This window comes from Macrobrachium rosenbergii, chromosome 21 (assembly GCF_040412425.1).
Source record: "Macrobrachium rosenbergii isolate ZJJX-2024 chromosome 21, ASM4041242v1, whole genome shotgun sequence".
NCBI lineage: Eukaryota > Metazoa > Arthropoda > Malacostraca > Decapoda > Palaemonidae > Macrobrachium > Macrobrachium rosenbergii.
In genome coordinates this window covers 7,319,728-7,336,914 of record NC_089761.1, presented here as the reverse complement: position 1 = coordinate 7,336,914, position 17,187 = coordinate 7,319,728, and the positions used below count along the sequence as shown (strand labels likewise).

Here is a 17,187-nt window from a genome sequence, read left to right as displayed (position 1 = left end):
CTGTAGCACAGCACACCCGTTTTTTAGGTGCTACGGGCTGGTGTATGAGTGGTGACCTTGGTTGAGGTATCACTAGCCCCATTGTGGTCAATTTATATTTTTGTTGTCGATTATCTAGGTTTAGTCTAATAATTGGTTAGTCTTGTTAATATTGGTGCTCTGCTAACCTGTGCCCACCACTCCACTTGTGAGTTCATGGGGATATTACCATATTTCTTCGTATGTTGGTATTGATGTTATTTTTGGCGTGGTCACTATAAATTATTTACTTGTATTAGCTTTGAGTCTTAGTATTAAGAGTTAGATTTGATATCTATTGACTGTATTGAAAGTGGTACAAATTTTTTTTGCCACTATCTCTAATCTATTTTTCCTGGCAATGTGATATAGTATTTTAATCACTTTTGAGTTTTGTCATTAGACTTTAATTTTTCTTATTGTCCCTGTTTTATTTCATATAAAATGAATTGCTATGTTTGCTTTTGATATTAGCATTTTAATATATTTCTTTAAATTTTGAGTTAAGTTCAATATTTGTAGAAAATTTTCTTGTGGAAAATTTTTTTTTTTGGGTGAGGAGGTGTCAGTATGTGTTTAATTTAACATAAATTAATTTGTTTTGAATAAGACGCTTTGGCTGTAATTATTTTTGGAACGTTATGACCCTGTTTCTCCTCCCTGACATTTCTGACTTGTTGTATAGTTTTAATTACAATGAGCTTGTTTTATTTTCACGTGTGGTGTTGTCCGAGCTGTATTCGGCGCTGTCTCGCGAAACCTGGAGTCGCATTTCTGACCATTAACATTGTGAGGGCGTGACTTATTTTGGGATTACGAGATCTGTCTTTCTCCAGTTGCTGCTGCTGACCTCCTTTGGGAAATTGATTATTCTCAGTCTGCGCCCTTGGTCCAGTTATTTAGCCATGGGGACCTCTCTGCCAACTGGTAAGGTGTGATTACCTGTCTGACGGTCGTGTCCATTGATCGTCTTGCGACGTTAAAGTGATTCTTTCTTCTGTCTGTGCCCTTGGCCCAGTGTTTTTGCCAAGGGACCTCTTCACGTTTGGTAAGGTCCTAGAAATTATATTATTCCCTCGACCCGTGATTTGAAGGCTGTGTTTGCCACTACCACCGTTCAGAGCTCACTTAAGGGAAGCAATTTATTTTTTGATAAATATTTAGTGTGTAATAAGTTAGGTTATTCTGACTTTTCGACATTCTATTACTTTCAGGGTCCTCTTTAAAGTGTAATTGCATAGTCTGTCTTAATTTGGTGTAAGTGTGTTTGTTATTCGATGTTTTCAGTGTGTGGTCGATTTTTGTGTTTATTTAATGTATTTTGTAAGAGGCTCAGTGGTCATTTCTTTCTAAAAGTTTGTATTAAATATTAAGGTTTTATTCTCAGTTTTTCTTTATCCTCCTTGATTCCATCTCTGTAAACTTTTTATGCGGCCATTCCACCTATTGTGGACTTGGTCATAGTGACTTTATTTGTATTTTAAGAGACTTGTGTATGTTTGATGGTTTGGGGCCATAACAATATATATATATATATATATATATATATATATATATATATATATATATATATATATATATATATATATATATATATATATATATATATATATATATATATATATATATATAAATATATATCACATTACACACAGGTGAAAAATAAGGTCCTGACTGGTTTCGACTTTATTTCCAAGCCATTGATGAAGGACTGATACAGAGTATAAGAAGTTACAAATATATATACTACAAGAACAGTACTGACGAATATACACAACCGTTAGAGACTACGCATTCACCCACTGGCCGGTGTCAAGGTAGGAGTAGCCTTCAAAACTCATTTGGCTAAAAATCACAATATACTCTCAGGGAACAATACTGATAAACATACCGATTATAGGCGACCTCAGATCCACATCCGACAGGTGTCAGGGAGGCGGCGTTTGGAAACTCATTAGCACTACTGCCCCTGTGCTGTGTTTACAAATATGATAATCCTATATTCATACATCTCTACTGTGTGGCTTAAAATTTGAACAATTTACAAATTTCTTTTGATATTAAAGGATCAAATTTATATATCCCTTGACTGATATTCATATTATGGTTGTAACTTTTTTTATAAAGCTAGATTCAATGATATTCCTTTCCAGTGCATTATTAGAATATACAGTCCTTTTTGCCCCTTCCCAGTTCATAGCATGATTGTTCTCACTAACATATTAAAAAATACCACTGTTCCCCTGTGCATATCTCATTTCACTTTTATTTAAAATTACAAGAGTGCTTGTAATTTTAAATAAAAGTAAATACATAGAAAAAATGGAAAATCTTTTGGGTGATGATAGCACATATAAAGAATTAAATGAGAACCCGTTAGACAATGTGAACAGTGGTTCCAAAAGGAAAGTGAAAAACCTATTAAAAGGTAACGAATGTCTTATAAAGAAGTTGTGTGTGACCTCTCCATCGCTACCATACATGTATGGTACAATAAAAACTCACAAAACAAACTTTCCTGCCAGGCCAATTATCAGTTCAGTTGGTTCCGCATCTTACAAGCTAGTGAAGAACCTAGTAGAAATTCTCAATCCATTAGTAGGTACCATCTCAAATGCTAATATCACGAATAATTTGGACCTGATAAACAAACTAAATAGTGTACAGATTAATAGTGAATCCAGGCTTGTAAGTTTTGATGTAGTATCACTGTTTGCAAAGGTGCCAATTGATGATCTGATGGCGTTTTTATCTGAATTGTTAGAGAACACACAGCTGGATATCCCATTTTCAAAAAGTACTTTAATTGAACTGATTAAATTATGTGTGAAAGAATGTAAATTTGAATTTAATGGTAAATTTTACTCACAAAATTTTGGTATGGCAATGGGAAACCCTCTAACCCCGGTGTTAAGTAACTTATATATGGAATTTTTTTTAAAGAAAATATTAACCAACATAATTCCACGCAATATAACATGGTTCAGGTATGATGACGACATAATTTGTGTATGGCCAGGGAACCAAGATGTAAATTACTTTTTTGCCAAGTTAAATCAAATAGTACCGTCAATTACATTCACTATGGAAATGGAAAATGATGGGTGCTTACCCTTTTTGGATGTCCTCATACGAAGAAATAGTAGTGGGTTTAAATGTAGTGTGTATAGAAAACCCACTAATATTTCTTCCTATGTGCATTTCTTTTATGGACAAAGCAATAAGGTTAAAAAATCAGTGTTTTCATCTATATTTTTAAGAGCATTACGGGTATGTAGCCCTGAATATATTGATGAGGAAATAGATAAGATTAGGAATGCAGGCAAGAAATTGAAATATCCTGACAGTGTATTAAACAGTACATTTGAAGCAGCAAAAAAGACTATGTATCAAAACCAAAAAGAACCTTACAACACAAAAAAATTGCTTGTACTGCCTTATTATAATAATATGAAAGATATCCCCTGTCTTCTTAAGAATTCTGAAGTATTAATGTCGCATTTAAGAACAATAAACAATGAAAAATGTGCTATCAGAACTCCCCTGACAATACTAAAGGGTGTGTATATAAAATTCCATGTAAGTCTTGAAGACAACTTTTATATTGGCCAAATGGGGAAAGCACTGGAAAAAAGAATTGACCAGCATAAGAAATGTGTGAGAAATGCACAGGGGAACAGTGGTATTTTTGTACATGTTAGTGAGAACAATCATGCTATGAACTGGGAAGGGGCAAAAAGGACTGTATATTTTAATAATGCACTGGAAAGGAATATCATTGTATCTAGCTTTATAAAAGTTACAACCATAATATGAATATCAGCCAAGGAATGTATAAACTTGATCCTTTAATATCAAAAGAAATTTGTAAATTGTTTAAATTTTAAGGCAGGCAGTAGAGGTGTATGAATATAGGATTATCATATTTGTAAACACAGTACAGGGGCAGTAGTGCTAATGAGTTTCCAAATTCCGCCTCCATGACGCCTGTCAGGTTTGGATCTGAGGTCGCCTAAGGTCGGTATGTTTATCAGTATTGTTCCCTGAGAGTATATTGTGATTTTTAGCCAAATGAGTTTTGAAGGCCACTCCTACCTCGACACCAGCCGGTGGGTGGATACATAGTCTCTAACGATTGTGTATGTTCGTCAGTACTGTTCCTGTAGTATATATATTTGTGACTTCTTATACTCTGTATCAGTCCTTCGTCAATGGCTTGGAAATAAAGTCGAAACCGGTCAGGACCTACACCCCGTCTCTTATTTTTTACCTCTGGTAATGTGTGGTAAATGAATCATGTACAAAAGTGATAGTGATTATATATATATATATATATATATATATATATATATATATATATATATATATATATATATATATATATATATATATATATATATATATATATATATATATATATATATATATATATATATATATATATATATATATATATATATATATATATATATATATATATATATATATATATATATATATATATATATATATATATATATATATATATATATGTATATATATATATATATATATATATATATATATATATATATATATATATATATATATATATATATATATATATATATATATATATATATATATATATATATATATATATATATATATATATATATATATATATATATATATATATATATATATATATATATATATATATATATATATATATATATATATATACATATTGGACTATATATATATATCGTCTCTATGTCTTCCTCTGTGTTATTTTCTTGTAGTAATTGACCCAGAAAAGTAAACCCAGAATTTCCATGTATCTCAATCACATCCTGTGTGAGTCTAATAAGAAAATACTGTACAACATAAATAGAGCAGATGCAATAATAATAATAATAATAATAATAATAATAATAATAATAATAATAATAATAATAATAATAATAATAATAATAATAACAATAATAATAATAATAATAATTTGAGCAAACCAGTTATTTCGGGAATTAAGGTATCTGTTAGTTCCAAAAATGACAACTAATATTAACTTACATATAGAATAATATGAATTTTACACTTGTCTGTGTGCATTAAATGCTTATGGTATATGCAAAATATTATATCATCAAGACGTTCTCGAAAGAAGCTGACTTTTTCAATATGGCCAGTATACTATACATGTGATATCAATGATACTGAAATCAACATGAAATAATAATACAACGTCGTAACGCACTAAAAACTAGAATGTTTAATTCTGTGGTACAACAATATCCATGCACAGGCACGAGTTATGATATAGTTTAGGTTCTACAGACTGCAAGCTGGCAGTGCTTGAAAATAAGGTCTTGAAACGAATTTAGTAACGGAGGAGCAAGGCAGAGAAACAACTGACAAGATGAAAGAAGTAGCTGGCGTATAACCAGCTGAGCAACAACTGAAACCCTCTAGGTGGAAGTGAATGCGGCAGGTGTGCGGGAGAAGAATTATTGGTAAAGGCGATACCATGGTAAATCGATAAAGAAAGGGGTCGGAGTGGTAAACCAGAGCAGACATGGATGGGAATAATTAAGAAGCAAGTATTAGAGGAGTGGTGAGATGGCCTGAGAGAACTGGCACATTACGGATATTTGTGGTGAGAATTCTTTGAGGCTATGTGAATCACCCTGAGCGTCCCCGGAATGGGTTGATTTATTGACTGGATGATTGACCAATAGCTGGAAAATCTGTTTCCGTATTTGAACTCTTTTTTTTGGTTGTGAAACTTGATCAAGATAGTCGGAAATTAAGCAGAGTATAGAAATAATTCAGGTTAATCCAAAAAGAGAATTTACACAACCTATAAGGAAATGTATAGCTCATCTATCAACATACAATGAATTTCGAAGATGAGTTAACGACGTAAAGGTAAATTGAAGGTTATGAGTCCCAGTGCATTAGCTTTTTTATTTTTTTATTTTATTTTTTTTCTTTTGTAAGAGCAGCAAAAATTTTTCTCCATAAAGGGGAAAGGTAATATCACATGGAATCAGAGAATAAATATTCTCATAAGATTCCTCGTCTTATATTACAGGAATTTAATTAAGCCCATGATCTTTGTTGCAACATTCTTGTTGTAAATAACATTGGCTTTTTAAAATACCTAATTGCTTCATTTCGTATTAATATCGGAGTTCCCGGCAAAAAAGAGTTTCGGAACATTTTCTCCTTGGCAATTCAGGCATGTTAATAATTTCACTGTAAACGACACGATTTTGAAGTGCATTTAATTAATGCGACCGAAGATTTTGTTTGTGGGCGAGGCGAAATTGAAAGGCGACGCACTACGAAAGGTTTCTCATCTTTAATTTGCTTAACATTAAATTCATCCAATAATTGCCTTTAGTATTTCGTGAAAGTAAAGGTTTTCTGAGGCAGAACATAGCTTTGCCTTCAATACTTCTCTTTTTTCAAAACTTTATATAACTGTGCTCACGTCTCCCTTTTTACTCCAAGGCATACATCAAAGGTTTTTAAAGCAAAGAAACGGTATACAGTATCTTGACGTACTTGATTTCACGATTTTAGAAAATCTAAATTAGCCTCCAGGGGAAGTTAAGGAACAAAATTATTCATAGCGGTTAAAGGAAGGTGGCAAAACTATAAATGTGTTTATATATCTCTAGTCTACATTGAATGAGTATCTGGTAAAGAGCTAAACGATTTTTGTCCTCATAAGTACTGAACATGACGAAATTATGAATCTCAATAATCGTCAAAAAAAGGGGAATGCTTTCCTAAAAAAAAAAAAATCATCATGTGGATAGATACTTAGAAGTTATAGGGAAATTATTAGAATTATGCAATTAGTGAATTATAATACTTCAGACTTTATGAAATTTGCCATGATTTAGGGTTAACTTTTGAAAATAAAATATAGGAAAGATACAGCCTCCAAAATAAGGACTCTAAAGAAATCATAGGATGAAGACTATTTCATAAATTTTTGCTAATGTAACAGTAACAACAACGACAACACACAGATATATACATATACATAAATACTTATATACATGCATACGCACACACATATATACACACACACACACACACATATATATATATATATATATTATATATTATTATTATTATATATATATATATATATATATATATATATATATATATATATATATATATATATATATATATATATATATATATATATATATATATAGATGTGTGTGTGTGTGTGTGTGTGTATATGTGTGTGTGTGTGTGTGTGTCAAAAGTTTTTGTTCTTAACCCTTCTTCACGGACGTGGGGTATATTTTTCCACTGTATTTTCTGTTATCCTGGCTGAGTGGTCCGGCCATTCAGCAAGCATAACAGCTGTGTAGCTTCAGTTTCCTGTCAGGTCTATTGGAGGGAGGTAGTGTCTCTTTGATCAATCACTTGTGGGGGTGGGGTTTGGGTATATTTTACCCCAGTGCGGTGATAAACTATTAAAACATGGGGGTATATTTTACCCCAGTACGGTGATAAACTATTAAAACATGGGGGTATATTTTACCCCAGTGCGGTGATAAACTATTAAAACATGGGGGTATATTTTACCCCAGTGCGGTGATAAACTATTAAAACATGGTGGTATATTTTGCCCCAGTGCAGTGTTGATGTGTTTTAATGTTTTAGTTCTTTTTGTGTATTTTCATGCTTTTATCTTTTCAGGCATTGAATATTCTCTTTTCAGAGTTATCAGTGACTACCTAGATACTACAGACTCATAATAAACTGTGAAAGATGGATAGAAAAAGAAAGTTTGTTATTCTCAGGCAGAATTAGAAGAAATAATGAACAAGACAGACTTAACAGATGTGACTTCAATATTTGAAAGTGATGATGAAGGTGAGATTGATCATGTTGAATATGAGGTGGAAGATGACTCAGATATGGACAAAGATTATGAAGAACCAACTAGCAGTGATGATGATAGTGAGGAGTTTATGGACGAACAGGGTTTTCAAAGTAGGGCACAAAAGAGAAAACGAACTACATCGACACCTCGCAAGCCACGTGTTGCCAGCCAAATAGACGTCTGGCCTCACCCTCCCTCCACTCCCCCAACCCATGGACGACTCTCTACCATCCCCCTCCCTAGCCTCAATGCACCACTCTGTCCACCGCCCAGCCTCTCCTACCCCTGGTACCTCTACTGTTATCCCTGCTGTAAGTAGGGTGAGTAAGAGGCGCCGTGGTAATGCTGCTCGAGGAGGTGCTACACAAGCTGTGTCCTATGCTGACCCTGCTGTGCCTCCTGCTCCCTCTGCTGACCCTGCTGTGCCTCCTGCCCCTCTGCTGACCTGCTGTGTGCCTCCTCCTGTTGCCAGGGGAAGACGAAGGAACATTGCTAATGAAGAAGACGAGGCTACAAGAGTGCATGACTTCGGAACCAGTACAGTGACATCCAAGTCTGGCTATAGGTGGAATTGTCGACCACAGTCATCCAGTAGAGTAAGGACACCAGCACGAAACATTGTTGGTCCTATCACCCCAGGACCAACACCGGAGGCAAGGAGTGCAGACACCCCAGAAAAAGCCTTGAGCTTGTTCTTTGGAGATAATATTATCAACGAGATAGTGCAGTGGACCAACAAAATAATTCCTCAACGGGCAGCCAAGTATACTAACTGGAAAGGAGGGTTATTCCTAACAGAACCGGATGAGATACGTGCACTTTTGGGGCTATTGATCTTCAGTGGTGGCCAGAGGGATAACCACCTGACCACTAGGGAAATGTTTAGCTCCAAGACCGGCCCACCAATTTATTGTGCAGCCATGTCAGAGGACCGCTTCTGCTTCCTTCTCAGCTGTTTGAGATTTGATGACAAAGACACGAGAGCTCAGAGACAGACAACGGACAAGTTTTCAGCTATTTGTGTTATCTGGGACATCTTTATCGGCAACTGTGGGAAAATGTACGTCCCAAGTGAAACAGTTACAGTGGATGAACAGCTGCTGGCATTCCATGGAAATTGCCCATTCCGGATATATATTCCCAGCAAACCAGGAAAATATGGGATCAAACTTTTCCTCATATGACAGTAAAAGCAGGTACATGCTGAGTGCAATACCCTACCTGGGGAAAGAAGATACACAACCTCAGGCCCGGGGTGGCATAAACCTTGGTCATAAGATCACAAAGGATCTTACAGAACCCTACCACAATAGAAACAGAAACGTAACCACCGACAATTGGTTTAGTTCTGTGCCCCTGGCCACTGATCTTCTACACAACTGCGGCACTACCCTAGTTGGCACTGTGAGAGCAAATAAGAAAGAAATTCCTCAGGAAATGAAAGAAACAAGAACTAGGAGGGTAGGTTCAAGTGCATTCTTATTCGTGAATGACATGACGTTGGTGTCATACTGCAAGGACACTTCAAGAACGAAAAAGAAGTTGGTGTATCTATTATCATCAATGCACACACAGCCAACCATAATGCCAAATGGCAAGCCTGAGATCATTTGTTTTTATAATGAGACGAAAGGTGGAGTAGATGCGTTTGATCAAATGTGTGCAATATACTCAGTTTCACGCAAGACAAGCAGGTGGCCCATGAGTATTTTCTATGGGATCATAAATTCCTGTGTAATCAACTCGTGGATAATCTACAAGGAAAATCAGCAGACAATAGGTTCTAAACCAATTGAGAGACGCTTCTATATGCAACATTTGGCAGAGGCCCTTATCAAAGCATGGGCAGGAAAGAGGATGCTCAACCCAGGATTCCCAGAACCATCAAAACTGTGATCAACACAGTCTGCAACATTCCTCTACCTGTCAGGGATGATCAAGCAGGTCTCACAGTGATGGCAGACAGCAGGGCTCCCATGGTGCGGTGCTCACTGTGTGACAGGGCCAGCGACAGGAAGACACGACACAGGTGTCAAGGCTGTAAACGCCCTGTGTGTCCTCGCCACATCTACACTTGGTGCGTGGACTGCCCACACTAATGCAGGTAAGAACTTTAGTTACTACTACTACTACTACTACTACTACTACTACTACATACTGGTAAGCGTAGGGCATGCATAGTCCATCACCGAGAATATGAATTGTTTGTACTGTACACTGAAACTGCCAGTATTGGTCATTACCATTTTCAATGGTAAATAATTGTAAACAAGATTTTTTTGCTCAAATATGGTCTTTGACTGTCAAAACATAAACATAACATTTCTTGATCATTTAGTGTTCACAGACAGGAATACCTCTATGAAATTTTTTTTTTGCAGAAACTTCATTTATTTTCACCAAAGAATTTATAGTTATTCTTTATGGTCTCCCCATACAGTGTGTGTGGCTGCCAGGAGGCTGATACCATAGCTGAGATACCCCGATACCCTGAGAGTGTGTGGGTCAAGGATCAAGTCATTTACAAGAATATTAGATTGTACACACGCTATTTTAGCAACACAAGTACAAATTTCAGTATTTTTATACTTTTTATAAGTTGTCCTTGAAATATGTAGTTTCAGTTGCTAGTCATTAAAATGGTTAAATAAACAACACTAGAGGATATGTATTTTTCTGTTTATCTTTTCAGAATCAATAAATTTTGTTAATAAGTATTTTTATTTTATTTTCCAAAACCAGGGTAAAACATACCCCACCTCCGTGTTAATAATAGTAAACCCCACGTCCGTGAACAAGAGTTAAAGCAATTTATGAGAATCAATGGGTTGTGATCCATGTAAACTTTTAATAGGGGATGAGAGATTTGTTAAATAAGCATTAAAATGATTTAGTTCTTATTAAAGCGAGGGTCTCCCTGTCTATGTTGAATATTTTCTTGGTTGGGGACAATTTTTTTGGAGAAGTAAGTTGCTGGATGGCCGATTCTTTCTTGATCTCTTGGGAGGAGAACTGCACTTAATCCTGTGTCGCTCTCATTTGTGGCTAAGGAGATATAGAAAGAAAAATTAGGGCATCCCTAAAGTGGGTAGCTTATCAGGGCACATTTTAATTTTTCAAAAGCCGCCTGGCACCTATTATCCCAAACAAACTTTACATTTTTATTTAACAGAACTCTTAAAGGAATGGCTAAGTCTGAAAAATGTTTGATAAATCAATTATAATATCCTATCATACGAGGAATCTTCTCATGCCTTTTCAACTGGAAGGGACTGGAAAAAACCTTTATGGGTTCCAAATTCGCCTTTTTTGGAGTGACTTCGCCCTAGATAAACAACCTTGGCTTGAGCAAAGTCAGTCTTCCTAAAATTTATAACGAGACCAGTTTTTCGAAGGGTCTCGAATGCTTTAATTCGTTCAATGTGAGTGGGCCAGTTACCGCTATAGATTACTAAATCGCGATGTAAACGACACATCCTTCCAAGTCACAGGTTTTTAAGTTCATGAACCTCTGAAAGGTGGCGGCTGCGTTGTTCTTTCCGAATGGTATAACCCAAACCCTCAAACACCCCGTCACCAAAAGTTTATTTTTATTTTTATTTTTTTTTACCAAAAGTGTATGACCGACATGCCAGTATCCTTTTAAAAGATCAAACTTCCTAATGTATTCAGCGGATCCTATGCGGTCGATGCAGTCCTCCACCCGGGGCAAACGATAAGAATCTGTTTTATTAACTTGGTTGACTTTTCGACAATCTAAACAATCAGTTTTGACCACTTTCCTTCTTCACTAGAACCACAGGGGAGCTCCATGGACTAATGCTACGAGTTGTCAAATTATGGTCTAACATTTCTTTAGCTTCTTTAACTACAGTAAATCCCTTTTCACAGGGTTTAACCTATCAGGACATTGTTTCACAGGTTGGGGTCCCCAACGCCTACAAAATGCTCTAAATAGTATTCAATCCCGGTATATTCTGAAAACGCTCTTTAATAAGGGAAGAAGCTGTATTTGGATCTAGATGCTGAATTTCAAAGAAAGGGTATTAAAGACATCAAAGTTATTTCATAAAACATTGAGCACAATGGTCAATTTTTCATCTACTTCGGTATCCACATCAACTACAGAAACTGGTTCACTTCTACCTCTTCACTACTTGTGTTCATATGTGGTTTCAACATATTCATATGACAATGTTGAGATTCCTCCTACACCCAGGATCCTCAACTAATTAATTTACTTCACTAATTTTCTTTAAAATTCCCCACGGGCCAGAAAATTTAGCCTTGAGATGATTCCCAGGCAAAGGAAGCAAAACCAGAACTATATCACCTGGTGAAAATTCTCTATGGTTTTTATGTCATAATTACGTTTTATTACAGCTTGTTGTTTTGCCAAACTTTCTTGAGCAAAAGACCAAGCTTTTTGAAGTTTAGTTTATAAATTCAAAATATAGTCTAGTACATTACTCTCTGGGGTTTTCCCATCCCAGTGCTCCCTGATCACATCAAGAGGACCTTTCACACTATGGCCAAAGACTAAATTGAAAGGAGAGAAATCCAGTTTCATTTGGGACATCTAATAGCAAATAACGTATAGGGCAATTCTTTGTCCCACTCACTACCCATATCAAAACAGTATTTCTTCAAAACCTATTCCAAGGCCTGGTGGAACCTCTCCACCTGGCCTGACTTTGCAAGATAAGGGTTGAGGTTCTATGCAACCTGAACTCCTCCATCTTCCTATTAAAGTTTCTCTAGTAAAATTTGTACCCTAATGAGCTTGCAAAATGTTAGGTGTCGACCCCTTTTAAAACTGGGGCCGACAGTTCATGAGTATACACAGCATGGGACTGGAATGGACTGATGGACTGAAACAACCAAAGATGGGGGTGGGGGGACAAAGAAAAGACCTCAATACCTTATATCTGCTTTGTTATACATAAATACACCTTACAAATGGAGTCAGGTTTTGCAAAAGCACAGAGACAGTTAAACAATTATACCATAAATAACCATATTACACTTCAAAACATAAATAATGGCCAAAATACAAATATTCAAAATAATCCAAGATCCTCAAGGGTGATGTTCGATGGTCGTCCTCGAGGATCTTGGATTATGGCTCTGGTTATAATTTACTTAGCGATGAGCAAGTGTATGGCTCTTTTGGTTTATGGTATATCGTTAATTGTACGTCGTTGTTGAGCAAGAGCAATGGCTCTTGTTGTATATGGTGTATTATCACTATTATTGTTATTTGAGCAAGAGTAATAACTATTGTGTACAGTGTACACAATAGTGCTGCTCTTTTGATGATTTATTATTTTTATATTTAGTATTGCTGCTGTTTTAATTATATGTTGGTCTTCTGCTAAGTATTAAAATGGTATTTAAGGTTATTTTGAATATTTGTATTTTGGCCATTATTTATCTTTTTGAAGTGTAATATGGGTATTTATGGTAATAATTGTTTAACTGTCTCTGTGCTTTCTAAAACCTGGACTCCATTTATAAGATATTTATGTAAAATAAATTAGATAAAAGGTATTGAGGTATAGGCTCCTACCTCTTTGGTTGTTGCAGTCCATCAGTCCATTCCAGTCCCATACTGTGTATGCTCATGAACTGTCGGCCCCACAGTTTAAAAGAGGTCGTGACACCTAACATTTTGCCAGTTCATTAGGGTACAAATTTTACTAGTAGAAACTTTAACAGGAAGATGGAGGAGTTCAGGGTTAAGCATAGAACCTCAACTCCTTATCTTGAAAGTCAGGGCCAGGTGGAGAGGTTCCACCAGGCCTTGAATAGGGTTTTGAAGAAATACTGTTTTGATATGGGTAGTGAGTGGGACAAAAATTTGCCCTATACGTTATGTGCTATTAGATCTGTCCCAAATGAAACTGGATTTCTCTCCTTTCAATTTAGTCTTTGGCCATAGTGTGAAAGGTCCTTTTGATGTGATCAGGGAGCACTGGGATGTTAAAACCCTAGAGATTAATGTACTAGACTATATTTTGAACTTATAAGCTAAACTTCAAAAAGCTTGGTCTTTTGCTCAAGAATACTTCTGAACAAGGGACTTTGGCTTAGCGACCATCACGTCCTCGGGAACTGAGTTGACGTTCTTCTCAGTGGTCAACACCTACTGCAACAAATCCATCACCATCAATCAGGTGATATTCCAAATCTGTCATTGCTGTCATCACCATCCACAAGGTGTACTCCAAAAATGCTGCTGCTGTGTTCTTGACAGAATATTGTCGAGAACCTGCCAATCTGCTTTCCAAAACCTGACTAACGCTGCACTTCTCATCAAGATGTTCATTAACTCACCAACTTGACGAAAACCACGGGAAGAAGGACAAGCAGGCAAATGGCCCTAATATGATTGTTTAAATAAAACAATGGCCAAACCTAACATAGGAAAACCAAATCTAGTGAAAAGTGCAATTAACGACTTTACAATTTTCTCAATCCCTGTTTTCTGTAATGGGACAGCCTCAGGGAAGCACAACATCCTACCTATTATAGACAAAATATTCTCATTGCCACTTCATGTTCATGGCAATGGACCAACCACATCTACCATACTTCCCTAAAGAGTTCCCCAACAGCAGGATTGGAATTAAAGGAGCTTTAGGTACCTTTTGATTTGGTTCACCTACAATTTGGCAAGTGTTACAGGAAAGGACTATTTTTTTTTTACATCTGTGCACATTCTGGTCCAGAGGAAATATTCAGCTAATTTCTGAAATGTCTTCTGGGCACCGAAATGCCAACAAGATTATTTCATGAGACAACCATGATAATTTTCACGATACTTTTTGGGAAATTGATGGACTACTTCCATCTGATCACCAAGAGCTTACACTGCTCTACTGACCCTATAGTAAAGGCCATCCTTTTTAACAAAACACGGTTTTGAGAAATCATTTTCAATAGTTTCAATAGTCACAACATTAAATTCCTTTGATTGGGCTTCTTTTAAAAGCCTCAGGTTTCCAGTCAACATCATCAAAAATTATGTTACTCTTATTACTACTAGTCAATAAGTCAATCATTTGCCACCTTACATTTTCTAAGTCTAAATTTATTTCATCTAAGTCTACTCCTTTCGAAAGAGAACAAAGAAAAGACCCTACCAAAAGCCTGAAGAGAAACCTGAATGTGATAATTAAGAAGATAAATTCTGATAATAAAGCTATGAAACTGCCTACGAGCAGCAAAGACCATGGGCCAGAGTATTGTTACAGTACCATCAAAACTCTTAAGGACAGCACCCCATTGTACCCTGTAATTAATAAAGTTCACTCTCCAACTTATGAATTAGCCAATGCTCTGAATAAGATCATCACTCACTACATCCATAGGGGTTACTTGGTGGTTACCAGGTAGAGTTCATCGATATTTGAATGTTACGTCTCTGAGCTCTATCATCGTATCACTGGATGTAGAAAGTCTGTTCACGAATGTACCTGTGGATGAAACCATTGTTATTATTTTAAGGAGAGTCTGTTACTCTGGTGCCACACCTCTTTACATATCAGAAGATGCCCTTCGATATTTTCTCCAAATTTGCACGTGTAAGAACACCTCTTCTCACATAGGGGCGATCTCTTTTGACAGGTAGATGGTGTCACCACGGGTTCTCCCCTTAGCGGCCTATTTGACAATACGTACATAGAGATGTCGAGGAAAGAACCTTCAATTTCCATCTGTAATCGAAGATATATGCCGGATATGTAGACGATATCTTCGTTGTCATGGATACTGAAGAAGAAGCCACCTTCTTACAATATGCCTTGGAAAGGAACTCTGGCCTAAACTTCATTATTGAATATGGTGTCGAAGGATGATTTCCCTTCTTTGATGTGAATTTAGAGAAGAAAGAAGACAGGTACAATACACTGTGTACCAAAAGGCAACTAACAGCTAATGGAGATCAGTGCCTTAATGCCCATGGGAAGTACCCTGACACTTACAAACACTGTGGTAGCCACATACATGAGATGTGTAATTATGCACTGTTCCTCATGGAAAGCTACTCTCACAGAGCTTGAGCATGTTAGTCAGCTCCTAACTAATAAAGGATACAATAGCAATCTAATAGAAGGTTGCATAAGAAAACAGCTGGATGTGTATGCCACCACACCAGTGACGACGCCTACCTTACTGAGAAACATCATATACAAAGCTGCATGTCACAGCCAGTTCAAGGATAAGGTCAAAGCCATGAAGAGGATAATTGCCAGTGGTTCAGTACCTATGAATCCTGATGAGAGCATTTCCTTATGTGTCTACTGCTGCCCAAACCTTGTTAGCACCATCGTAATGCAGAATAGCATGACCCCGTAGAAAGATGTGGGAGTCTACCAGTATAGTATACAAATTTAAATGTACCGAAGGGACATGTCAAGCCCTCAGCAAGTACCACACAGATTGCACCATTACCACCCTACACAGGTGACTGTAAGCTCACTGCAGCCAAGGGCAAATATTTCAACAATAATCATACTACCACGAATAAACCGACGCTAGAAGACTTACTAAAAAGTACAGAGATTGTGCATAGAGTAGTCTGGTTTCACAGATTGCAGATAGCAAAAGCTGTGAGAATGAATCAACAACAGCCTGCGTTAAACATACAGAGGAACACAAACGTCTTCAAGGAAACCACAGAACATCCGCGAGAACTAATGGGGGACACAAGTGACAAAACATGCTGGACAAGACCACCAATAATGAACAAATCAAGACTATCGGCCAGGGATGGAATCGCGACCTTGCCCACTCCCTTTGCTGCAAGCTGCAGCATAGGATGCGTCCTATTGAGCACCATGATACTGCCCAGACCACCAGTGAGAAAAGGAAACCCACCAACAAACAGAAATTAGGCACCCAATGACATAATGTTTAAAATTTAAAACTAGTAATGGAATCCTTGTATGTCAATTTGTAATTTAGTCCTGATGGCGTCGCAAATGAGTGAGGGAATGGTCCATCAAGTAAATGGAAAGTATAGTGAATAATTTTTCCTTATTATTGAGAAGCTTACCTGAAGAGAAAAAGAAGTCTGATTCAGTCTTGATAAAAAGATAGTATCTACCAACAATACTATTAACTTCAATAGGACCAAGTTGACTTTCTGGAATCTGCGAACACACAAAGATCATTTTATCTGGGGTGGATAATGGAAAATTCACATATTTATACCGGAAAATGAAACTTTTTACTATAAGGTCTGGTCATAATTTAATTAATTTCCT

General features: G+C 36.4%; 1 protein-coding gene across 1 annotated transcript in view; it reads left to right on the top strand.

Moving 5' to 3' along the window:
- LOC136849378 (piggyBac transposable element-derived protein 4-like) overlaps positions 1 to 10,149 on the top strand; it is a 67,301-nt gene extending 57,152 nt beyond the window's left edge. Inside the window, 4 exon segments of the mRNA XM_067122729.1 lie at positions 7,836 to 8,028; positions 8,162 to 9,098; positions 9,100 to 9,785; positions 9,788 to 10,149. Of these exon segments, the coding sequence (XP_066978830.1) occupies positions 7,836 to 8,028; positions 8,162 to 9,098; positions 9,100 to 9,785; positions 9,788 to 10,017 (2,046 nt within the window). The 3' untranslated portion in view covers positions 10,018 to 10,149.
- Positions 10,150 to 17,187: the final 7,038 nt, after the last annotated feature.